Genomic DNA, 27067 nt, shown 5'->3' on the forward strand with positions numbered 1-27067 from the left:
GAGAACATTTATGTCTAGCTCAGGGATTGTAAATACACCAATCGGCACTCTGTATCTAGCTCAAGGTTTGTAAACACACCAGTCAGCACCCTGTGTCTAGCTCAGGGTTTGTGAATGCACCAATCAACACTGTATCTAGCTGCTCTGGTGGGGGCCTTGGAGAACCTTTATGTCTAGCTCAGGGATTGTAAATGCACCAATCGGCACTCTGTATCTAGCTCAAGGTTTGTAAACACATCAATCAGCACCCTGTGCCTAGCTCAGGGTTTGTGAATGCACCAATCGACACTCTGTATCTAGCTGCTCTGGTGGGGCCATGGAGAACCTTTGTGTCCATACTCTGTATCTAACTGATCTGATGGGGACGTGGAGAACCTTTGTATCTAGCTCAGGGATTGTAAACACACCAATCAGCACCCTGTCAAAACAGACCACTCGGCTCTACCAATCAGCAGGACGTGGGTGGGGCCAGATAAGAGAATAAAAGCAGGCTGCCTGAGCCAGCAGTGGCAACCCGCTCGGGTCCCCTTCCACACTGTGGAAGCGTTGTTCTTTCGCTCTTTGCAATAAAACTTGCTACTGCTCACTCTTTGGGTCCACGCTGCTTTTATGAGCTGTAACACTCACCGCGAAGATCTGCAGTTTCACTCCTGAAGCCAGCGAGACCATGAGCCCACCGGGAGGAATGAACAACTCCAGACCTGCTGCCTTAAGAGCTGTAACACTCACCGCGAAGGTCTGCAGCTTCACTCCTGAGCCAGCGAGACCACGAACCCACCAGAAGGAAGAAACTCCGAACACATCCGAACATCAGAAGGAACCAACTCCAGACGCGCCACCTTAAGAGCTGTAACACTCACCGCAAGGGTCTGCGGCTTCATTCTTGAAGTCAGTGAGACCAAGAACCCACCAATTCTGGACACAGTAATATAGGAGCAGGTTAACAAAACCAAGTCATGCTGAAGCTTAGAATATAAAAAGTTCTCTCTTCCCTGCCTCTTCCAGTTCCACAGCCTGGACACACCTGTTCTCAGGAAGTCAGGAATCCTTCCCCCAAGCAAAAAGATTCTGAAGATATTAAGTTACTGTCAGCCAAAGAATGTCACCTCACCCAATAGCTAATTCTTGCTTCCAGAATAACACAGCCCTTGGACTGAGAGTTTAGCTCAAATCCTTTCCTCTCAGCAGATCCAGAACACCTACGACTGATCTGGGCCCACAAAGGTTTTACTTCTCTGCTGCTTACAAACAGAGAACACATTAGGCTTAACTGGGGCTTTGAATTTTTTCCACCAATGTTTAAGTTAGTAAACTGAATAGACACTTAGAAAGCCAGCATTTCTTCTCACTGGATGGGAGTTGGTGCCCAAAGGGAAGCTCAGAGGCAGGACGGAGAAAACAAGACAAAGGGGAAGCCCAGTGTAGGGATCAAGTGAGAGCTGAGAGTGGCCACAATGAAGGCACTTGGCACCAAAAAAGGAATACTGATTCTGGAAGGATGGACTGTGAACAGATGTCATCTCTGCAAAGGAGAGGTGGTAGATAGCAAAGCATGGCCACGATATTTTGTAATCTCCACCTACTGAGAACTAGAGACTAGAGAAACAGACTCTCCGGTGCCCACCTTCACCTTCTTGGGGCTCTTCCACTGCCATGTAAAGAAGCCTGGGCTATACTACTGAACCATGAGCAACCACATGGAGAGGTCCAGGCAAAAGGCAACAAACGCCAAGGCCCCAGACCTGAGTGAGGCCCTTATACTCTCCAGTCTAGTGGAACTGCCAAATGACTGCAGCCTCATGAGTGATCCCAGGCAAGACCAGGAGAAGAACCACCCACCTGAGCCCAGTCAACCTAGAACCACAGGAAATAAATTGCTGTTGTCTTAAGCCACTAAGTTTTGAGGTGTTTTCTAACCATACTCCACATTTATTGTATGTTAACTACCCAACATCCATTACACCTACTTGGCAAAAACACCTTAATCTGCTTTGGAGGAATCACTTTTCCCTCCATTATTCATCCTTATTATCTTTGTTAGTTACTCTAATGGTGGGAGGAGGGAGGACAGGACACATGGCCCAGGCTTGGCCATTAATACACTACATCCCCTGGCAACATACATTAGTATTCAGGGATGAGCACACATCCTGCTCAAGTTTCACGGGCCAGGAGTAACTGGCCTGTCATGGGAAACAGCCTGAAAGTGGAGCCACACAGGGAAAAGCAGGACCAGGAGATGGAGAAAAACCAGGTGCTGGTGACAGCCTTTGATCCACAGAGTCTAGCAGTGCCCTGACACCAGTTCTACTCCTGGATATTTTAAGTGCATAGACCAATACATTTTGTTTCTTCTTCTTGCCAGATTGAGTTAGGTTTTCTATTATTCATGATCCCAAAAGTCCTAGCTAATATAAAGAGACTAAGGGACTTATTTTTATCATATATCCTTTGTACTACTTGAATTTCTTACCAAATTCATGTATTACTTCTTCCTTTCAAATGAAACTAAAGAAAGAACTCATTTTAAAAGCAACATACAAAATATACACTGAGAAGGTAAATCAATAACAGAATTAAGATTAAAAGTTCTCTCTGCACTAGGCTGTGTGGCCACAAGAGTGCTGAGTGCCTGCTCCAGTTTCCGTTCCGCCCTCTCTTTCAGTAATAGAATATCAACATTTAGCTGGGCAAACTGCTGCATAGCTAAAAGAACATGTGTCGCAGCATTCCTTGCAGCTATATTAGGTCATATGAGTAAGTTGTGGCCAATGAAATGTAAGTGGACCTGCTGTGCAGGACTTTCAGGGAATCTACCTCCCTCCTGCCACTTTGTAGCATGGAAGGCAGATGTGATGACTTGAGCTCCAGCAACTACCTTGGGTCAGAAAGACAAGGGCTGCCCTCTTGGGCAAAGCAGTGAGCAAAAAAGGAGTCTAGATCCCTGCTGACTCCATGAACCTATTTTCCCAGCCATGGTCTCTAGATTTCTTCTACAGAACAGGGGTCTTTCTTGTTTTTTTTTTTTTTTTTTTTTTTTTTTTTTTTGAGAACTGGCAATGAAGATGTTTATACAGTCTTAGTCTCCTTTTCAATCTTGGAGGCAGATCTGCAGCAATAATAGTAACAAGTAGGAGCAGTGGGTGTACTATAATGACCATCTTTTATGATGACTGGTGTATTAATACAAATCACATTTTTTTTAGTCCATTCATGCTATGGATGTTTTCTTATGCATAAACATAGAGTAGACACGTACTGAATAGATCACATCTGTTAAGTCTCTTGCCACAAGCATCAACACTTTTCAGAGCTGTCTCTTCTGTGAAAATCCATTTAATGTAGCAAGTTGATTTTCTTTGTGGTTCATCCCCATGCCTGAGACTTGCAGTAATGTAAAACCAGTTTACCATCACTGCCAAAACACTCATAGAGAGTTCCAACTTCCTGGTCTGGGGAAGGAGCAAAGGACTGATTCACATAAATAAACAACTGTTCTGAGGCCACAAGTTTAAGAAACTTTTTGCTAAAGTCAATGAGTCCTTGGATGGTTCATGTTCGCTCTACTGCCCACTTCTTTGTTTTCATAATAGGAGTATCTCCCACAGCCTTTAGCAAAATATCAATTTTTTTCTTGGTGTCACCAGCAGGTTCCTCTGTTCCTGGGGAACCTGCAGCGGAAGATGGGGGCTCTGGGATGGTTGTTTCTGGGGAGACCTCCGTAAGTCCTTCCCTTCCAGCAGCACTTGAGGGAGGAAGCTGCAATATGGACTGCGGCTCCTCCACCATCTTGCTTGGAGAGACTCTGGGGTCTTTCTTGTTTTAGCCACTATTTTTCAGGTCTCACTTACTCTCAGTCAAATCTAATCCTCATAGATATAGATCACCAAAAGCAGAGAAGCAGGAAACATCACCACCAGTACAACTAGCCGTAGGTGTCTGGTTGCCATGGAGACCACCCCAACACATGCAGATTCCAAAGTACAAACTCATTCAAATGAGACAGACCTGATGTAAGTAAGCCTAAGAGACCCTCGGCCTCCTCATTTCTGGTAGAGTCCCCCTCAGTCCATAAGGCAGAACGGTGATGCCAAACTCTTTAGCAGCCCCAGGGGAGTTGGCCCCAGACACACAGTTCCTGTTGTAAGCTTGAACAGCTTTGCTTGACTACTTTCACAATCAAAGGACTGCCAAGTCCTCTAGGTTCTCCAGCAGGACTGTCTCTCACACTTCCTATCTCCTATACCTCTGTCCAAAGTCAAAGCCTCATTATTACCTTTCACCTAAATGCAAGAACCTCCATCCTATTTCTCAACTGCCAGGCTCCCCCTGTGCCCACGCATGGCCAGTCTATCTGCTACCAACAGAATGTATTTCTTGAAAGCACAGCTCTGATCCTGTCCCCTTCTCAAACACCTCTCCAGGAACTCCCCCATCAATCTAGAGAACAGAGCACAACTCCTTTCTAAGGAACTATAGGTTGATCACGTATGGGCCCCAACCTACCTCTCTGGCATCACCTCCCAACCAAATGAATAACTATGTTGCCAACAGCCCTGTATTTTCCACTCTTATGATTCCAATTTTCTGTTCCCTCTGCCTATAACGCATTTCCTTCCCCTACCGCCTCTTCCCAACTCCCATCCTTACTTGTCAAAACTCAACCTATCCCTCCCACCCAAGCTCATCCATGAAGAAGTCCTAATTTCCCAACTAGAAGTAATCTCCCTGTCACTGAGTTTCCAGCACCTTCTGTTCATTACCTTCTTAACAACCACATGCTGACCCGCCTCATAATGACAGGCAAATGTGACTTCTCTCCCCAGCCGACCTTGAGCTCCTTGCAGGGAGGGATTATATCTTGCTTCTTTGCATGCTCTCCCACAATGCCTTACACATAGTAAGTGCTCACTAAATGGTTGAGGGCTTGGCCTGAAGACAGTTCTCTCCCTGCTCCCACGTTCTGAGCAGCTGTTCTCCAAAGAAAGAAACAAATAGTTATTCTGCAAACAGAACACGTTTGGGCCAACTCTAAAATTACACAGGCCCTTGACAAAGCTTTGATTACTGGCTCTTCTCCCCTTTTATGAGCAAGCCACTGCTAAAAAGCAATAATATGCAATCCAACCGCAGCCTCTCCACAAAGCACTTGTGTTAATAATCTTGACATGCAAGGGCTAAAGGACAAAACTTAACCAATATTAACTTTGATCCTTTGCATTCAGGGTATCTTTCAAAAGAATTGATACCCAGTAAGTGCTTTTTCATGTGATTGGTACTAAGATGCGTAAGAAAAATGATGTCAGCTACTCCCTATTATTTAAATTGCAGCAGAAGACATTTAGATCAGATAAGTTTCTAAGAAGCTAGCTAAACACTCAATTAGGTGACAAAAAGAAAAGTATAAAGTCTTGCTTCACAAATGTCTTTGGGAACAATCTCTACTCCTACCATCTGTCTGGATTCAATGAAGTATTGTCCCATCTGATGGCAGAGGGCTGCCTGAGATGACTCCCACAAGTCTCTGCCAGCCTGAGATTTTTCAGACACAGTATGTGATCCAACAGGCACTGTACATCAAGAGAGAATTCAAACTTAAGCTCAAACTTTCCAAGCAGGAAAGATCCTGCCTGCCTTCTTTCTTTTATGAGAGCCAAGGAGCCAGGCCCAGAGGACAGGCCTGAGTTCCCAGTTGCAGGCTGACCAGTATCCCATGACCAACTGGAAAATGAACCTGAAAATATGACAACTACCCCCAACCCAGGCTGGTATCAAGATCAACAGTCTTGAGAACCAACACTAATGTCAAGTATGAGCCTTCCATAGACAGGGCTGCAGCTAGACACCAGAAGTGACAGCCTCCTCCCAGGCTTCCCTCATCCAAGCTCCAGGGCCCCATTCTTTATGTCCAGAGCTCTTCTGACTGTGACCCGAACCCTAAGCATTAACTCAGTTGAATTCTTAGCCTCAAAGTTACATGCAGCCTTTGAAGGGAGTCTGCTTTTTCCAAACACCAGCTCATCCTTCATTAAACCATGATCCCGATTAGAACAGGGGTTCCCGGCTTTGGCTGCACATCACAGTCACCTGGTGATCTGGTTTGGCTGTGTCCCCACCCAAACCTCATCTTCAATTGTAGCTTCCACAATTCCCACATGTTGTGAGAAGGACCCGGTGGGAGGTAATTAAATCATGAGGGCGGACCTTTCCCATGCTCTTCTCATGATAGTAAGTCTCGTGAGATCTGATGGTTTTATAAAGGAGAGTTTCCCTGCACAAGCTCTCTTCTCTTGTCTGCCGCCATGTCAGACATGTCTTTCACTTTCTGCCATGATTGTGAGGCCCCCCAGGCACGTGGAACTGTGAGTCCATTACATCTCTTTTGTAAATTGCCCAGTCTCCCGTATGTCTTTATCAGCAGCATGAAAATGAACTAATACACCTGGGGAGCTCTAAAAATTACTAGTGCCTTATCCTAGGGTCCCTCCACCCCCCGACCTCAGAGATTCAGGGGTAGTTAATCCAGGGTATGTTCAGGGCATTGGGGTTTTTTAAAGCTCTCTAGGTGATTCTAACGAGCAACCAGGGTGGAGAACCAATGCAACAGAATGAAGAGAACTTCCCCAAAGCCAGAGAACTCCTTGGAAGTGAACCATCAAGGACATGAGGCCAAGTTAGCTTACTCTGCTAGACTACAGGTGCTAGTGACTGTGACAAATTTGAGTGTTGCTTGAGCTAGCTTTCCCTCACAATCTCAAATTGCACACTTTTGGCTTGGCCATCTGTCTTGAAACAGTGTTTCCTTTGTGACAAGAACAACGGAGCAAAAGGGCCCAGATAACTCATCACGCTTCACTTGCAAAGCCAGCCCCTGAAGATTCTTCAAAGGCAAAAGTTGAGCAAAGGAAGAGCTGCTGCAACACTGAGCTCCTAAATGAAGAGCAAGTCCTGTTTGGGAGGGTCCGCCACAAAGTGGTGATGTGGTGACCCCCTGGAAATCACCCAGTTGGGAACACCAGACATTCCAGGGACCATTCCTCCAGCACAGTGGTCTTGATGGTTCTTGCTCAAGCAGTTCACTGCCACCAGACCTCAGAAAACCGTTTCATAAACATTGCATCAGGGGCCAGCAAACTTCTTCTCTACAGGGCCAGATAGTAAATATTTTAGGCTTTGGGGCCACAGAGTCCTGTTGAAGCTATTCAACTCTGCCACTGTAGTCCAAAAGCAATCACATGCAGTATTTCCGCAAATAGGCATGGCTGTGTTCCAACAAATCTTTATTTACAAAACAGGCAGCAGGCCGAATTTAAGGCACCCATGTACTTAGCCCACCTCTCCACTAAAACACAACTTCCTTACACACACAGGCCATCTCCCATCACTTCTTCAAACCCCTGGCACTCGGCACAGTGACTGCAATAGAGCAAGTTCTCAATAAATGCTAAACAAACGAAAGAATGAATGAATAAAAAATAAGCCGATTGCCCTAAAGGAATATCTATTAAACATCTACCTGTTCCTATAGAGAAACTAACAAGAGTTACTGCAACTTCAGAGCACTTACCCCTGACTATTTAAACTGAATCTCCAGGCCCTTATTAACCTTCTGCCCATCAATCACATATACTCACTCCCGCCCTCTCCTTCATAGGAACAGGGAAGGATGCCCCCAAACAAAGAGGAAGACCTTCCCAGGCAGAACGCTGTGGCCCTATCAATACAGAGGCCCAGGCCTGCAGGGAGACGCAGAAGGGTAGGAGGGGAGGCAGGGGCACCAGATATTCACTCACGCAGTCAGAGTATGAACATGAGGAGGAAGGGGGAAAGGGATGGGGACAGACAGGGACTGTTTGCAGGGCTCTGGGCAGGCCTCAGGGCCACACCACCCCAGATGCTCAACAGAGCAACAGCATACACGTGGGCTCATGCGTCAAGACAAAGGCTGTTACTTCCCATCACGGCACAGAGAAGGTGATGTGTATCACTTCCTCCCCCACACTGTGGATAATGACATTGGAAATCTGAAGCATGAAACCGAAAAGAAAAAATACAAAAATAATAATCATCATCTGTCTCCTTCCTGAGTGTTTTGCTTCCCTTTCTTCTTCCTTCCTTCCCCACTTTGTGCCACCCCCTCTTCTTGAAGAAAGACTTCATCTTCCTCCCAGCGGAATTGGGAATCAGGGAGCCTCAAGCCCACAAAAACCACTAGTGTTTGGGGGCTGGGAGTGCCAGGCCAACAGTCAGGCTTGTCTCCCAAAATATGTTCATGGTCTCCTGTCCGTGCCTCACGTGTTTTGAGAATGTTCACCTTTGCCAATGCACAGTGGTTTTCTCGTTGGAAACTGACCATCTGAGGTCTTTAAAAATAAAATGCTGGCTGGGCGCAGTGGCCCACGCCTGTAATCCCAGCACTTTGGAAGGCCAAGGTGGGTGGATCACTTGTGGTCAGGAGTTCAAGACCAGCCTGGCCAACATGGTGAAACTCCATCTCTACTAAAAATACAAAAATTAGCTGGACGTGGTGGCAGGCACCTGTAAGCCCAGCTACTCGGGAGGCCAAGGCACAAGGATTTCTTGAACCCAGGAGGTGGAGGCTGCGGTGAGCCAAGATTTTGCCACTGCACTCCAGCCTGGGTGATGGAGTGGGACTCCACCCCAAAAGTAAAATAAAATAAAATAAAATGCCAACTCATCACATAAACTCTAAGGGTCCCAATACCCCGATTATGAGAGTGTGGAGTGCCAGTGTCTTGTAGCATTGCTATGCAGGAAGCAACACGTCAGAAGGCAGTGGGTACCCCATAGAACCTGTGCCATGGACCCGGCAACCACGCTGTGAATAATGGTTAGGGAGGGACCCTCCCCCATGTCCTCTTCAGGCACCAGGCCACACTGGGCTTGTCAAATGGGGCGTCTGGGACAGGTAGCTCAAGGTCCTACCAAACCAACCCTGTTACACTGTCTCACCTCTTTGTTGAGTGCCCACCCAAAATGCAGCCATAGCCCTAAGATAGACAAAAGGCACCTCCCTTGTTATTGCATACCAGTGCAGAACAAGCAAACCTGCTAAGAATAGAACCTTGGAGGCCCTGGGGCTCCCCAACTCCCTAAACCCTTAAAAAGCAAATTTAAGAGAGGAGCTTCACCCTAGACAACTGTCCCAAAACTTCCAAGGTCAGGCCTAGGAAGTCAGGCCTGAGTGATGCTGGGGACAGATCTGCTCTTGGTCCAGGCACTCTCTGGCTCTCTCCTTTATCCCTGGGAGGTCACCATCCCAGGGAGGTCATCTCAGGGTCTTTCATTTCTCCCAGCCTCCTAAAGAGAAAAACCACAGCTCAGAGTGACAGCAATGATCTTTGCAGGAGCCTCCTCAGAGTCCATGAGCCTATTCATTGCACATGGTCTTGTGGTGCTTTGGTTGTGGCCCAGCCCATCTCAGCGTGGTCCAAGACCCTTCACATTCCAATTCCATAAAAAATCTCCAAGAAAACATATCAGGCTTCCCTACCTCTCAGGCAGTAAGATGGGAAAAAAAAAAAAAAGGTAGCAGCAATTATTAATTTCTCAATCCAGGATCTATAGAGTCGATAGTATAAAAGGTAGGATTTCCAAAGACCCAATTCAATGACTGCTCCCTTCCCTGGATTCCCTCAATCATATTTACTCTAGAATAAACCTTTCCAGGGGCCCTGCTGAAATATCCCTGACTTCATGCTACAATTATTCCCCCCGCCCCCCGCCCCGAGACAGAGTCTTGCTCTGTCACCCAGGCTGGAGTGCAGTGGTGCAATCTTGGCTCACTGCAACCTCCACCTCCTGGGTTCAAGCAATTCTCCTGCCTCGGCCTCCCGAGTAGCTGGGATTAAATGCGCCCACAACCATGCCCGGCTAATTTTTTGTATTTCTAGTAGAGACAGGGTTTCACCATGTTGGCCAGGCTGGTCTCGAACCCCTGACCTCGTGATCCACCCACCTCGGCTTCCCAAAGTGCTGGGATTACAGGCATGAGCCACCGCACCCAGCCATGCTACAATTTAAATCAATTTCTTTCCATCCGGCTCTCTTTGGAAATGGAGAACAGCTGGTCACTATCACTCCTCCAGACTCAAAGGCCATCACTGGAGAGCATCATTAACTTCCAACAGTGAGCCAGTTATTTGGAAAAAACATTATGCACCACTTGCTGCACAAAAGCAGACTTAGCCAAAACCTCCTTAATAAAATCATGTCTTTCATAAGACACCAGCTCCCTATGGGATAAAATAATAGATATTAAATTGCCTTTTCATGCCTAGAAGTAAGTTTCTTGATTGGTAGACTGTCTTTCTCTTCTGCAGCTTCATGGTCCTATTATTCCATATAAGTGCTTCTTTCTTGATAGAATATGCACCGATGTAGAGATTCCTAGTTGGTTCAAGCCTTGCCAAAGAGACACAGCAGATCCACAGCAAATAAAATTAAAATGGTGATCCCCGATGTTTCAGCCACTCCAAATTCATCCAGATGTCTTTTGGGACAATGACTGCCTTCTCACTCACATCAAAAAGATATTCAACTGCATGCTTAATTTTACCACTGAATCATATCCCTAAGTAGGTGAACTAAAATCCAACTGAAACACTTCACAATTACCTTACAACGAAAAGATGTTTGCTAACCTGTGCTGCAACTTGTCCCTTTAAACATGCAGAAACAAGAAGCTCTTAATGAACCATCCGTTCCAATGTCCTCACTTCTCAGCAGAGTCAACTGAGGCCCAGGAAGACCAATAAGCTTGCCCGAGGTCACTCTGCCAAATACTGGCAGCCCCTGACATCTTATCTGGGTTTCATCCTACCTCCGCCATTATCTAGCAATTTTCAATTCTAAATAAGACATTTATTCTTACCAGACTTGTTTCTTGTCTGTAAACAAAGGCAGCTGGACCAGACATCAGCTCAGAGGCACTGTGGTATAAGAGTGGAAATTCTACAGTCAGACTATGGGTTCAAATCCTGGATCTGAGGCCAGGTGCAGTGGCTCACACCTATAATCTCAGCACTTTGGGAGGCCAAGGTGGGTGGATCACCTGGGGTAAGGAGTTTGAGACCAGCCTGGCCAACATGGCGAAACTCCATCTCTACTAAAAATACAAACATTAGCTAGGCGTGGTGGTGGGTGCCTGTAATCACAGCTACTAGGGAGGCTGAGGCAGGAGAATCACTTGAGCCCGGGAGGCAGAGGTTGCAGTCAGCTGACATCACGCCACTGTACTCTAGCCTGGGTGACAGAGTGAGACTCCGTCTCAAAAAAATCCCGTATCTGCTCACCATGTGATACTGAACAATTTATTTAAACTCACTGTTCCTGTAAAGTGGGGAGGAATGATAGTAACTGGTATATACCTCAAAGAGTCATTATTATAAAATTAAATTAGATGATCTAGGTAGAGTGTTTGGCAGAACATCTTGTACACAGTAAGGACTCAATAAATATTAAGTATTCTAATCACCTAAAATCTTTTCCACCCTTTAAGTTTTATTACTCTAGGATCCTGAGAGGGAATAATGACTTTTTTTAATGGTAACCACTCTCCCTATTAAGTTCATGCCTCAGGCAAAAAAAAAAGTCAAGGCTAGACACAGGTGCTGATGAGAGCAAGACAATGATTACTAGAGACTTGGAGAGTAATTTAAGGAGTCAGGAGAAAAACAGGCAAATAAATTCCAAAATGAGACATTAAGAAGAAATGATTAACACTTCCAGGGCCCTGCTAATGAGAAAAAACAACTTGCGAAATATATTTTTGCTAAGCATATTTAAAATACACACGTCCTTTGTCCCTGGAATCTCTTACAGAAACACCTATTTTGGTGAACAATTATATATTGTATAAATATGTCATTGCAGCATTATATTACAGATGTATTGCAATGTATGCACAACATATACATAAATGTATACAAACCAACTGTAACAGCACGCTACAGTGCTGTGCAGACTTCTGTGCAAGGTACAATGGGACCCTAGTCAACTATCTTATAGCCAGTTTTGTCTTTTTCAAGACATATATTCAAAGCATCTCAGAACTGGGTTGAGGGAGCAAAGCCTTTATGGTACCACGCATGACGGCACATTTCACTGACCTGACACTCACTAGGTGTGCATAATACAATTTCTCCAAGGATACAGACTCAGGATTGACAGTAGTGACCTATGAGAAGTAAGAGGAAAAGACAAGGGGACTTTTTTTTTTTTTTTCTACATCTGAATTTTTCCACATTCTACTCTCTGGCTAGAGATGATACAACAAATTCTCTAGACCCGGGTTTCTCAGCCTTGGCGTGACTGGCACTTGGGGCTGGAGAGTCCTTTGTGGTTGTGATGCATTGTGTCCTTGTGTTGCAGGATGTTAAGTAGCATCCCTGGCCTCTACCCACTAGATACCAACGTGGCAAACGTGCTAAATGCCACCTGGAGGGCAATATTGCCCTCGGTTAAGAGTTACTGCCCCAGCCAATGAGTTGGCCTTATTAAATGTAATTTATTCCATAATATAAGCACAAGCCACTGCGACTGCCCAGGCCACCTGGGCCATATTGCCTTTCCCTAGTTCAGGGAAACATGTATGAGAACCCACTTTGAGTTGTTAAAATCCCATGGGTTTGAGTCCCAACCATCTCCCACATGATGTTCTGACATTCCCTATGCATCTGGGGACCCACCAGGAGTTTCTTTGTGCAACTATCTCATATTCAAGGACAATGTTTGTTATTGTTGTTTTGGGAGTGGGTTTCACTCCTGTTGTCCAGGCTGGAGTGCAATGGCACGATCTTGGCTCACTGCAGCCTCTGCCTCCCAGGCTCGAGCAATTCTCCTGCCTTAGCCTCTCAACTAGCTGAGATTATAGGCGCATGCCACCATGCCTGGCTAATTTTTGGTTTTCTTTTGTTTTGTTTTGTTTTTTGACAGAGACAGGGTTTCTCCATGTTGTCCAGACTGCTCTCCAACTCCTGAGCTCAAGTGATCCGCCTGCCTCCGCCTCCCAAAGTGCTGGGATTATAGGCGTGAGATACCGCATCTGGCTCAAGGACAATTTTAGAAAAGTAAATCATTTCTTTCTGATAAATACACACACAGAATCTTTAGAGTCTCTTTCTTTCTACTGACTACTTTAAAAGTCAGAAGTACAACCATCTGAGCTCCTCATTCGTGATAACACACTGGCCTTGTGATTTTTTTTTAAGGAAATTACATCTTAAATGTTCATGTTTTCATGCTCCCAAATTCATTCTTCATGTCCTGAAAACTTCTTATACTCTATCTGGTTTTGTTGGTTTGTTTCCTTTCTTGTTTTATCTTGGTTTTTGTCTTTTGCTATGTGATTTTTACAATAGCTTCTGATCTAAAAGAGTAACCTAGAGTGCAGTGGCCACGCCTGTAATCCCAGCACTTTGGGAGGCTGAGGTGGGCGGATCACGAGGTCAGGAGATCGAGACCATCCTGGCTAACATGGTGAAACCCCGTCTCTACTAAAAATACAAAAAATTAGCCGGGCGTGGTGGCGTGCACCTGTAGTCCCAGCTACTCAGGAGGCTGAGGCAGGAGAATGGCATGAACCCAGGAGGCGGAGCTTGCAGTGAGCCGAGACCACACCTTTGCAGTCCAGCCTAGGTGACAGAGCAAGACTCTGTCTCAGAAAAAAAAAAAAAAAAGAACTTTGAAAAACTAGGTGCCCCATCACTCATTTGTAAGTTGACATTTAAAACGTTTTTGTCTCCAGTTTAAATAGCTGCAGAAGATATCATTTTAGGCATATAAATATGCAGATAGATAGATCAGATATAGATAGATAGACAAGTAGGTAGGTAAGTAGGGAGGTAGGTAGGTAGCTAGGTAGATAGATTTGTTTAAATAAAACTGTTTCATTAGTCTTTTTTTTTTTTGAGATGGAGTCTCACTCTGTTGCCCAGGCTGGAGTGCAATGGCACAATTTCAGCTCACTGCAACCTCCACCTTCCGGGTTCAAGCGATTCTCCTGTTTCAGCCTCCCAAGTAGCTAGGATTACAGGTGCCCGCCACCATGCCTGGCTAATTTTTGTTTTTTGTCTTTTTTTTAGTAGAGATGGGGTTGCGCCATGTTGGCCAGGCTGGTGTTCAGCTCCTGACCTCAGGTGATCCACTCGCCTCAGCCTCCTAAAGTGCTGGGATTACAGGTGTGAACCACCATGCCCGGCCTATCTCATCAGTCTTTTAAGTGAATCCAGTAGGACCTAAATAGAATAGAGATTTTATTCCCATCATTATCCACCTAAAAACAGAGTACATAAACAAGCCTATGTTTCTTTGTTAGACGCAATTTTGTTTGCATGTTACATTTTACACACACACACACACACACACACACAAATGCACCATAAGCAAACTCTTTTTCAAAAGCCAAAAAAATTTACATTATTGCTTTTTCTGCTTGACTTGTATTTCAATTCTATTTCACCACAGAATATATCCTAAAGCAACTTATATTTATACTAGAAAATCTATTATTGATTTCTTTTTTTTTTTTTTTTTTTTTTGATGGAGTCTCACTCTATTGCCCAGGCTGGAGTGCAAGGGTACAATCTTGGCTCACTGCAACCTCCGCCTCCCTGGTTCAAGCAATTCTCCTGCCTCAGCTTCCCAAGTAGCTGGGATTAGAGGCATGTGACACCATGCCCAGCTAACTTTGTATTTTTAGCAGAGACAGGGTTTTACCATGTTGGTCACGCTGGTCTCAAACTTCTGACCTTAGGTGATCCACCCACCTCGGCCTCCCAAAGTGCTGGGATTACAGGCATAAGCCACCATGCCCAGCCATATTACTGATTTATTTATCACACTTCCCTGCCATATAAATATCTGCATACATTTTAGATTAAAACCCTCAGTAAAATCAGCATAGAAGGGACATACCTTAAGGTAATAAAAGTCATCCAGGACAAACCCACAACCAACATTATACTGAAAGGGGAAAAGTTGAAAGCATTCCTCCTGAGAACTGGAACAAGACAAGGATACCCGCTTTCACCACTTCTATTCAACATAGCACTAGAAGTCCCAGCCACAGCAATCAGACAAGAGAAAGAAAGGGCATCCAAATCCATAAAGAGGAAGTCAAACATCGCTGTTTGCCGACAATATGATCGTATACCTAGAAAACCCTGAAGACTCATCCAAAAACCTCCTAGAACTGATACATAAATTCAGCAAAGTTTCAGGATACGAGATTAATGTATACATATCAGTAGCTCTGCTATACACCAACAGCAATAAAGCTGAGAATCAAAGCAAAAAAACCCCTTTTACAATAGCTGCAAAATAATAATAATAATACCTAGGAATACACCTAACCAAGGAGGTGAAAGAACTCTACAAGGACTGCTGAAAGAAGTAATAAATGACACAAACACATGGAAACACCTCCCATGCACACAGATATGGTAAAAATGACCACACTGCCAAAAGCAATCTACAAATTCAACGCAATTCCCATCAAAATACCACCATCATTCTTCACAGAACTAGAAAAAATAATCCTAAAATTCATATGGAACCAAAAAAGAGCCCACATAGCCAAAGCAAGACTAAGCAAACAGAACAAATCTGGAGGCATCACACTACCCAACTTGAAACTATACTTTAAGACTACAGTCACCAAAACAGCATGGTACCGGTATAAAAATAGGCATGTAGACCAATAGAACAGAATAGAGAACCCAGAAATAAAGGCAAATACTTACAGCCAACTGATCTTCTACAAAGCAAACAAAAACAAAGTGGAGAAAGGACATCCTATTCAACAAATGGTGCTGGGATCATTGGAAAGCCACATTTAGAAGAATGAAACTGGATCCTCATCTCTCCCCTTACACAAAAATCAACTTAAGATGGATCAAAGACTTAAATGTAAGACCTGAAAACATAAAAATTCTAGAAGATAACATTGGAAAAACCCTTCTAGACATTGACTTACGCAAAGATTTCATGACCAAGAACCCAAAAGCAAATGCAACAAAAACAACGATAAATAGATAAGACTTACAAACTGAAAAGCTTCTGTAGGTCAGGCACAGTAGCTCACACCTGTGGTCCCAGCACTTTGGGAGGCTGAGGCAGGCAGATAATTTGAGGTCCGGAGTTTAAGACCAGCCTGGCCAACATGGTGAAACTCCGTCTCTACTGAAAATACAAAAATTAGCCAGGCATGGTGGTGGGCACCTGTAATCCCAGCTACTTGGGAGGCTGAGGCAGGAGAATTGCTTGAACCCTGGTGTCAGAGAATGCAGTGAGCTGAGACCGCACCACCACACCCCAGCCTGGGCGACAGAGTGAGGCTCCATCTCAAAAAATAATAAAATAAATAAATAAATAATAAAAAGCTTCTTCACAGCAAAAGAAATAATCAGCAAACAGGCAACCCACAGGGTGGAAGAAAACCTTTGCAACCTATACATCTGACAAAGGACCAATATCCAGAATCTACAAGGAACTCAAACAAATCAGCAAGAAAAAAACAAACAATCCCATCAATAAGTGGGCTAAGGACATGAATGGACAATTCTCAAATGAAGATATACAAATAGCCAACAAACATAAGAAAAAAACACGCAACATCACTAATGATCAGGGAAATGCAAATCAAAACCACAATGCAACACCACCTTACTCCTGCAAGAATGGCCATAATAAAAAAATCAAAAAATAATAGATGTTGGTGTGGATGTGGTGAAAAGGGAACATTTTTACACTGCTAGTGGGAATGTAAACTAACACAACCACTATGGAAAACAGTGTGGTAGTTCCTTTTAAAGAACTAAAAGTAGATCTACCATTGGATCCAGCAATCCCACTACTAGGTATCTACTTAGAGGAAAAGAAGTCATTATACAAAAAAGATACTTGCACACACGTGTTTATAGCAATACAGTTTACAATTGCAAAAATATGGAACCAGCCCAAATGCCCACCGATCACGGAGTGGATAAAGAAAATGTGATATATATATGTGATATATATATATCACATATATATGTGATATATATATATCACATATATATGTGATATATATATACGTATATATGTATATATATGCACACATACACATATATACACATATATACACACATATATACATATATACACACATATATACATATACACACATATATACATATGTATACACATATATACACATATATAAAATGGACTACTACTCAGCCATAAAAAGGAATGAAATAATGGTATTCGCAGCAATCTGGATGGAATTCATTATTCTACGTGAAGTAACTCAGGAATGGAAAACCAAACATCACGTCTTCACTCATAAGCGGGAGCTAAGCTAGGCATAAGAATGATACAATGGACTACAATCATAAGAATGATACAATCTAGTGGAAAGGGTAGGGGGGCTGGGGGTGAGCGATAAAAGACTACATATTGGGTATTTTCCTATGAGCCTAGGGCTCTAAATGCTTAAATAACAATTTCCTGGATTTAATAATGATAACTATTAGTGATAGGAAAGAGATTCATAAGAATAAATATATAATAAACCATTTTATAATTATTAAACATTACAAAGCAAAATCTTATTTGAAATGTATGTTAGTGAATGGGGCTTTATTCTTGTTTTTTCGATTCATTCATCTATATGAGGATAGTTATTAAGTAGTCATTACTAGAATAAGACAGAGTTCATCAATTTTGTTTTTATTTTTATTTGGTTTTTTTCTTTTTTGTTTTCTTTTTTCTTTTTCATAACATAAGGAAAGAGAAAATGTGTTCGTATAAATGAGAGGATGGGGAAAAAAAGAGATGTTGTGTTATAATACTGGCATTCTGTTCTTTGTACTCTTTTCAAGTTACAGGTCCAAAATCCCAGGGTAGTCCATCATGGAAAATTACTTTCAAGGACCTCTCTGCTGACAATTTGATTAGATCCACCTTCAAAGGACAGGACCACATCAGAACTGCTAAAGGAATTGTGGGCTGCGCATGGTGGCTCACACCTGTAATCCCAGCACTTTGGAAGGCCGAGTCGGGTAGACCACCTGAGGTCAGGAGTTCGAGACCAGCCTGGCCAACGTGGCAAAACCCCGTCTCTACTAAAACCACAAAAAAAAATTAGACAGGCGCGGTGGTGCACACCTATAATCCCAGTTACTCGGGAGCCTGCAGCAGGAGAATTGCTTGAACTCGGGAGGCGGAGGTTGCAGTGAGCCAAGATCCAGGCACTGCACTCCAGCCTGGACAACAGACGGAGACTCCATTTCAAAAAAAAAAAGGACTTGTGCCCAGTGATTAGAGATAGGGGCCCTTCACTTTCTCCACGCCAGCACCAACATTCCAAGGGGCCCTCCATGTCTGAAGACCATGCCACCCAGAGACAAGGTCATAAGGCAAGAGCATCTTTCTTGTGCAAGATGGGAAAGGAAAGCTATGCCAAGGAAGGAAGGAAAGGAGGGCTGGCTTCCCTGGCATTCTCAGGCACAGCAGTTATAGGGAAGAAAACATATGGAAGCTGAGGACCTAGAAACTAATATTCTCAATACTCTCTGTGCACCTGTGTATGGCTTGGAAAGGACGGTGTTTTTGACAGAACAGTGGCTCCAGTCTAACAGCTACTGACTCAGATGGCCTCTGGCAGGCTCCACCTCCAGGCTAGTTTTTCCAGATCGCAGGGCTATAAAAACTGAGGAAAGAAACCAAACCCTGATCAACTAAAAGGGAAACCCACATATTACATGCCTTTTGATATGGGTGATACATCTGCAATACACAGCACCATGACATCTTCATGCCTGAAAAATGGAATCTGAACTAATCAAGACGCCAGGTCTAACTCTCAGCTTACAGGAAATACAGCAGACTGAGGAACAAGTTAGGCAGCACCACGAGGAAGTAATCAGCCAACATTCTAGAGACAAATGACCCAGTTTCTCCAACAAATTACTAGCATGAAAAAAAAAATGAACTGTTAAAAAATTAAAGAGACCTAAAAGATATAACAAACAAATGCAATATAGAAACCTTGTTTGGACCCCAATTATAACAAAACAATATTAGATGACACCTTTAGAAAGATGGAGAAAATCTGAATATGGACTGGATGTTAGATCATAAAAACGAATTATTAATTTGGTAGGTATAATGGCCATGTGATTATGTTTATTTTTAAGAAGTCATTCAGTTAGACGTGTGTTGAATTTACAGGTGGAATTACATGTCGTCTGGGATTAGCTTTTATAAAATATTCTAACCTCCCAAGAAGTTTTGGGGAGGACAGGTGAATTGAGATTAGCAAAATGTCAATAATGATTGAAGTTGGGAGATGGGTGTCTGGGATGCATTACAGGCTTCTATCCACAATTTTTACATGTTTAACAATGTCTATAATATGCCGGGTTCCATAATTCACGCCTGTAATCCCAGCGCTTCTGGGGGCCTAGGCAGGTGGATCACTTGAGCCCAGGAGTTCAAGACCAGCCTGGGCAACATGGTGAAACCCCATCTCTGCAAAAACTCAAAAATCAGCCAGGCACGTTGGCACATGCCTGTAGTCCCAGCTACTCGGGAGGCTGAGTTGGGAGGATCACCTGAGCCCAGAGAAGTTGAAGCTGCAGTGAACCATGATTGTGCCACTGTACTCTAGCCTGGGTGACAGGGTAAAACTCTGTCTCAAAAAAAAAAAAAGCCTATAAAAAAGATCTTTTAAGGGTGAAGGAGAGGAAAAAATTATATTTAGTTAGAGCCAACTATGTATTAGGCTAGGCCTGTGCTAGGCACTTACCAAATATGATCTTATTTTCCTAGTCCTGAGGCAGCTGTCAAATAAACCTCAATTGCTGTCTAAAGAGAAATGGGCATTTGATAAGCTGGGAAATAAATATGGCAGGTGATAAGAGGGAGGTGTTAGTGCCTGAGGAACACAGAGATGCATCTAGGTCACAAGGGGAGGGACTGAAGACAGCCCTTGGCAGACAAATGTCAGAATCAGTATGCCTCAATTTCCATTTCTCCTACTACATGCTACTTACCCCTGCAGCAAAGCCAAGACTTCCATCTAAGATCCGCCTCTGAAAATCAAAACAAGATGTTTCAGTTTCCAAGAGATAATAAGATGATGTTTCCTGGGACAAGAAGAAACCATAAGGCCCAAAAGAGCCACACAAATAAAGACTGGCCGACTCCTGAGCTCGTGAGTTCCTCAGTTTATACAATGGGCCAAGAACCACGGGGAAAGTTTTTGGTTAACTTTCCATCCACCCCATAGCCAATCAGAAGTGTTCTTTCAAGTGGTACTTGGCTTGCCTTGGCCCTTGTGTTGTCTCTTACTCAGCTTTCGCTGTGAATTACAACTGTAAACCTTTAGTAAGTAGCTGGTCTACAAGATGGGAATTACCAAGCGTTGGTGAGGAGCAGAGGCACAGATGGAACAATCAAAACCCTCACATAGGCCAGGCACAGTGCTCACGTGTGTAATCCCAGCACTGTGGGAGGCTGAGGTGGGCAGATCACCTGAGGTCAGGAGTTCAAGACCAGCCTGGCCAACATGATGAAACCCCATCTCTACTAAAAATACAAAAAAATAGGCTGGGTGCAAGGGTTCACGCCTATAATCCCAGCACTTTGCGAGGCCAAGGCAGGTGGATCACCTGAAGTCAGGAATCTGAGGTTAGCCCGGCCAACGTGGTGAAACTCCATCTCTACTAAAAATACAAAAATTAGTCAAGCACGGTAACACATGCCTGTAATCCCAGCTACTTGGCTGAGACAGGAGAATCGCTTGAACTCGGGAGGCAGACATTGCAGTGAGCCAAGATCATGCCATTGCACTCTAGCCTAGGCAACAAGAGCAAAACTCCGTCTCAAAAAAAAAAAAAAAATTCCTCACACAATGGCGGTGTAAACGGGTACCACCATTTTGGCAAACTATCTGGCAGCACCGATGAGAGGTGAACACTGTGTGCGCCACTCCTGAGTAATCCCACGACAGGAATGCACTTGTATTCAACAAACCCATGAAGAAAAATGTTCAGCAGTGCTATTTGTAAGAGCCCAGAACTAGAAACTACCCAAATTCTCACCAACAGTAGGACGGATATGTTAATTAGGATATACTCATACAACAGGTACCATAACGGCAATGGGAACGCACACACATACTACAGTTATATCTTACAAACAGACAGGGACATTAAAGAAACTGGAAAACAAGTAGGGTGAAATCAGCCAGATGCAGAACAGTACATACTATATGATTACTCCATCTAAATAAAGCACAGAAACAGGGAAAATATCCGTGCTGTTAGAGATCAAGAAGGGAGATGACCCTTGGAGTAAAGGTTGGGGATGGTGGGATTGGAAGGGAGACTGAAGGCTCCTGATTGGAAGGGGCTGTGAGGTGAGGAGCTGGTATTGTTTTGTTTCTTGATCTGGGCTCTAGTTTCATGAGCATTTGTGGAAAGTTATCAAGCTGCACACTTATATTAGGTTGGTGCAAACCTAATAAAATGCACCAGCCTAATAAAATGTGCATTCTTCCATAAGCATCTTATATTTCAATAAAGAGATTTTTTTTTTGCTATCTATCCATAGATGAATGGATAAACAAAATGTGGTATGTACATACAATGGAATAGTCTTCAGTCTTAAAAACGAAAGAAATTCTGGCACATGTTATAACATGGATGAGCTCTATGGACATTCTTTGAAGTGAAAGAAGCCAGGTGGTCTACAGAACTTTTCACTCTACAAAATTAAAACTCAGCTGGGCATGGTGGTGCACACCTGTAATCCCAGCAGTCTGGGAGGCCGAGGCAGGCAGATCACTTGAGGTCAGGAGCTCAAAACCTGCCTGACCAACACAGTGAAACCCCATCTCCACTACAAATACAAAAATTAGCTGGGCATGGTGGTGCACACCCATAGTCTCAGCTACTTGGGAGGCTGAGGTGGGACGATCACTTGAACCCAGGAGGCGGAGGTTGCAATGAGCTGAGATCACGCCACTGAACTCCAGCCTGAGTGACAGGGCAAGACTCTATCTCAAAAAAAATAAAAAATAAATAAATAAAACAGCCTGGCCAGATGGGGTTACCAGTGAAACCCTGTCTCTACTAAAACTACAAAGAAAATTAGCTGGGCGTGGTGGTGTATGCCTGTAATCCCAGCTACTCAGGAGGCTAAGGCAGGAGAATCTTTTGAACCTGGGAAGCAGAGGTTGCAGTGAACCAAGATCACGCCACTGCACTCCAGCCTGGGTGACAGAGCGAGATTCTGTCTTAAAAAAAAAAAAAAACAAAAAAACCCTGAAACTCTGTACTTATTCAAGAATAACTTATTTCTGCCCTCCCCTGTAGCCACTGGCTATTCTACAATGTGTCTCTATGAATTTGACTTATCTTGGCATCTTATATACCTAGGTTCCAGATAACCTGTGTTTCTGGATTGTGTGTTTTCTGATTTTCAGTCTCCAACCCATCAGCTCCCGGGGGCAGTGCAGTGCAGCAAGGGAGATTGGGATTTTATTGTTGAAATCGAGGCCTGCTGTACTGGTCTCTAACACAAGAGCGCCTGACGTGCGAACTTCCTAAAGGTAAACACCTTTCATTTCCAGATCTCCCTCACAACATGTTGAACTAGATCTTAAGTCACTTATTCATTTACCATTCCTACAAAGTCTCAGGCTACCGAGGTGAACGATGCAGGGACTGTGCATTCATCAAGATACCCATGGATGGTTCCAGGGCTATGGACTGAAGGTGATCTGGGTTGGAGAAAAGAATGCAATTTCAGGCATATGAGGTGAGTGTGGGTTGTGCAGAGGTGTGGGGAGGGCATATGGGTATGTGTGCAATGTGGGTATGTGGGACTATAGGTAGAGTGTGTAGAAGGGGTGTAAGGATGGGGTTGTGGGAGGAGGGAGAGATGTGGAGGATACAGGCATGCATAGGCTATGGGGGCATGACAGTGAGTGAGGACACTGGGGCTTGTGAGTAGGATACAAGGAAGATGTAGGGGAGAGAAGTAAGGGTTTGCAGGGGGCCAGGGAGGTGGGTCTGTCTATATTCATCCCCAGAGGAAAGGAAACAACCCGGAGATGGGTTAAAAGAGAAAGGGAACAGATGCCCCTTCTTCTCCCAAGGTCTTTCCAACCATCCCACCCAACTCAAGGCCACAGGGGAGGACAGTTACACCTGAAATCTAATCTTCTTCAGTCATGCATAGTACCACTTGCTCCAGGCCTGAAAGAAATTACATGGCAGGCCGGGCGTGGTGGCTCACACCTACAATCCCAGCACTTTGGGAGGCCGAGGTGGGAGGATCATCTGAGGTCAGGAGTTTGAGACCAGTGGTGAAATCCCACCTCTACTAAAAATACAAAAATTAGCCGGGCGTGGTGGCACATGCCTGTAATCCCAGCTACTCGGGAGGCTGAGGCAGGAGAATCACTTGAACCCAGGAGGCAGAGGTTGCAGAGAGCTGAGATCCTGCCACTGCACTCCAGGCTGGGCAACAGAGCAAGATTCTGTCTCAAAAAAAAAAAAAAAAAAAAAAAGAAAGAAAAGAAAAGAAATTACATGGCAGGTAGAAATGAGGCAGCAGGCTAACAATGCCTCAATAACTGGGCTTCTCACTTCCCATTCCCTTCAAGTCAGGCTGTCAAGGGTCAAGAGAGGAGACGATGGTGCATGAAGGTGTCTACAGCAAGCAGACATCTGTTCTCCCGGCCTGGCAGGGAGAAGGTGAGAAAATAAGAAGACAGCGAACTAACCCCAGCACACAATGCCTGGGGGTGTGGCCAGGGGCACTGAAAAGTCTACAAACCTGCTCCATGGAGTGGGACGGTGCCCCTTTACCAAGGGGCTCCCCACCAACATCCAGAACCAAAGCAAGGCAACTCACCTGTCCACTAGAGAATACGAACACGAGAGCTGCCCCAGCTGCTGTCATCCCCCAGGTGAAGAAGGTCCCCAGCAAGGCCTGGAACACAGAGCTGTGGCCTTGGAGCATGCTGGATACAGCTGTGCAAGAGGAGCGAGAGGGTCAGCCACCGGTGGTCCGTTTCAGTGACAGGCACATATTCTGACGTGTCCTAACACCCTGTGCGGGAGCTGGCCTCTCTCCAGGTTGACGGTATGCACCCTTCCACCACGCCATCCCAGTGTCCCTCAGCCACCCAGCACACAGGTCAGGCTTCTCTATCGAGGTCCCCCAGGAACTGGAAATTTTCTTAATCTGAAAGAAGGCATGGGGAGATGCCAGGGGAACCCACAAAAAAGGCTGCAACACTGAGAAGTGGTTTCAAAGAGAAGCACCAAGAATGTGGTTTATTCCAGAGGAAGGGGGCATAGGAGGGTCTGATGCAGCCTCCCCCACACAATCTGCCTCTTCTACCATCTCTTGTCCACCATCTGCACTCAGCCTCCTCCAAAGACAGGTGACTAGCTCAGGTGATGTCAACACGCTTCCAATCTAAATCCCCATCACACCTGCAACAGTGCACCTGCCCAGCCAAAGGGTAAACTCCACCGACCAACCTTTGATACCCCCCAACCCCCGACTCTCCAATCCCATTCTCCATCATGCCTGCATGAGCACCAAACTCCAGCTCAACTGAACTATTTATGGCACCTTCCACAAGCCCCAGACAATCCTGCCTCCAAGTCCCTGTTCATGCAGTTCCCTCCTGGAACACCTTCCTTGAACACTTCCAGCCGTCAGAACCCGGAGCATCCTCTGCAGCCTACCTAATGCCAACTTCACGACCAACGCTTTTCTGGCCTTCCCCAGCCCTGTCCCAGCATGCAGCTTTGGTCCTTTCTCAGTGTGGCTTTGCCTCCATCTTTTACAGCCTTAGTTGCTTGAGGACAGGGACGGTGCTTTCTCACATTTGGCACCCCTGTAAAATAGGGCTTTGTAACCGCTGAAAAATATGTGCTGGATGGAAAAGGGCCAGCTTACCTGCACAGGACAGTCAGCAAGGACAAGCAAACGGACCCAGGAATGGAATGTCCCCTGGTCAACTCAGCACCCTGCTGCTGAAGCTGAAGTTACACTACCGCCCACCAAGGAAAGGAAGGGAAGTACCACTCCCTCTCATTTCAGTCCAGAGAACCTCCTCCAGACTTTAACATGCTTAAAATTCTGGATCTGAGATGACAATCAGATCTCTCCCTGTGGAAAGTTACAAGGCAGAGAAACCCATTTGTTGAAAAGCCCTGTGTTCTGGTACACAAATGCTGGGCTCAGGGCCTCATCTCAAAGCCTCATTCATCTCCGTGATGGTCTGCCAGCACCCAGAGGGCTGGCTGGACACGACCACACTGGCTCAGCCCTGCCAGTTCCCAGTGCTCCGTGAGGAGCCAGCAGCCCTAAGCCTGCAGATCAAGAGCTGAAGATGCTGCCTCGATTGACCCTGGAAGGAAACCATGGCAGAGTGTGGATGCAGCCCTTATGCCAAACGGCTCAGCAACACACCCAGGCTCAAACCTAGGAAGGGCTATAGGTCCAGGTGAGCCCAGGTGATCCCTGGCTCAGCCCCTGTGCCAGAAACCCTGAGATAAATAGCATCTATGGAATCAGACTCTAGTTCCCATACTCTAAACGAACTGCACCAACTGTGAAAACTGTGACCACGTCAATTAAAGAAAAAAAAGTCATTTTTAAAAAACTACTCTTTACATCCGTCATCTTGCTAAGCCACCCTAAAAAGAGGGGTTGGTCTTTGTTTTTAAACCAAGCCATCTGGACCATTACACCAGTCATCTATTCCGAGTTGCTGCAGATAAAATTTCAAACAGCATTTACAAAGAACAGCACAAAGTGATCATCCTCCCAGTACTTATCATCCAAGACAGGGCATAACAAAAACACCTTTCCTTCCTGTATTTGAATGTGCCTCTTGACAGCTACAGAAGAGAGCAAATAATTTACATTTGCCAACAGGCCAAAGTCAGCGTGGATCTTGCGGGCTGGTGAACAGAACAGAGGGAGCTCGTGGGTGTTCCTGGTGGTTAGTGGGATAGGGAAACACTCGTCTAAGCCTGTCCCCATGTATATCTGAGCACCCTCCTGAGTAAGAAAAAGGGACACAGAGGGAAGACCAAGGCCACCATCCTTTCCATCCCAACAGGAGCAGCACTGATCACAGGCAATGCAAGCCCAGTGCTCCTCGGAGAAGTTTCTTCTCTATTTGCTGTTTTAAATCCTCGCTACAAGGGTGGTCAGAGAACCAGCAGCACTGGTCCGGCTCGGGAGCTAGTTAGGAATGCAGAAACTCAGGTCCCACCCCAGACTTTCTGAATCAGGGTCTGCATTTTGTGGAATTCCATGGGGGATTCTTATGCACATTAAACTGTGGAAAGCAAAAGATTAAAACTGGTAAAACTTGGCCAGGGGCAGTGGCTCACGCCTATAATCCCAGCACCTTGGGAGGCCAAGTCGGGCAGATCACCTGAGGTCAGGAGTTCGAGACCAGCCTAGCCAACACGGTGAAACTCCATCTCTACTAAAAACACAAAAATTAGTCGGGCTTCGTGGCGTGTGCCTGTAGTCCCAGTGCCTGTAGTCCCAGCTACTCGGGAGGCTGAGGCAGGAGTAATCGCTTGAACCCGGAAGGAGGAGGTTGCAGTGAGCCGAGATCGCGCCACTGCACTCCAGCCCAGGTGACAGAACGAGGCTCTGTCTCAAAAAAATAAAAAATAAATAAATAAATAAAACTGGTAAAACGTCTACAATACCAAGAGCTTAGAAAATGAGTGCTCCTGTCCCATGTGAGATTGGCAAGAGCAAAGAAGAGTCCCAAAAGAACAGAAAGTTTTCTGCAGAGTCTCAAGAGAAGAAAAAGTTTCTGGCAGAGTCCCAAGAGAACAAGAAGTTTTCTCTAACCGGCAGACCAGTAACGACTTTAGGACACAGCATCTGCAGCACAGCTTACACAATGGGGCTCAGACTTCCTCACGATGGGGATATTAATTCCATCAACCCTGATTCGTTAGCGGCAGGGAGAATCATTCTCTGCCCGTTCCAACTTTTAAAA

The 27067-nt window shown here is 44.9% G+C and overlaps 1 protein-coding gene and 1 pseudogene across 9 annotated transcripts in view; both read right to left on the reverse strand.

Annotated features, from left to right (window-relative positions):
- SLC39A11 (solute carrier family 39 member 11) overlaps nucleotides 1-27067 on the reverse strand; it is a 569718-nt gene that overhangs the window by 441205 nt on the left and 101446 nt on the right. For 8 of the 9 annotated variants that reach the window (XM_054459871.2, XM_063655393.1, XM_054459872.2 and 5 more), the window contains 2 exons: nucleotides 23932-24050; nucleotides 20061-20099 (listed from right to left, as the gene is read on the reverse strand). In XM_054459871.2, the coding sequence (XP_054315846.2) occupies nucleotides 20061-20099; nucleotides 23932-24050 (158 nt within the window). Of the gene's footprint in view, nucleotides 1-20060; nucleotides 20100-23931; nucleotides 24051-24990; nucleotides 25010-27067 lie in introns of those variants that run through there. The other variant, XM_054459877.2, reaches the window with a different exon arrangement.
- Nucleotides 3267-3789, reverse strand: LOC129018301 (ubiquitin-like protein ATG12; annotated as a pseudogene).

This window comes from Pongo pygmaeus, chromosome 19, assembly GCF_028885625.2.
Source record: "Pongo pygmaeus isolate AG05252 chromosome 19, NHGRI_mPonPyg2-v2.0_pri, whole genome shotgun sequence".
Taxonomy (NCBI): domain Eukaryota; kingdom Metazoa; phylum Chordata; class Mammalia; order Primates; family Hominidae; genus Pongo; species Pongo pygmaeus.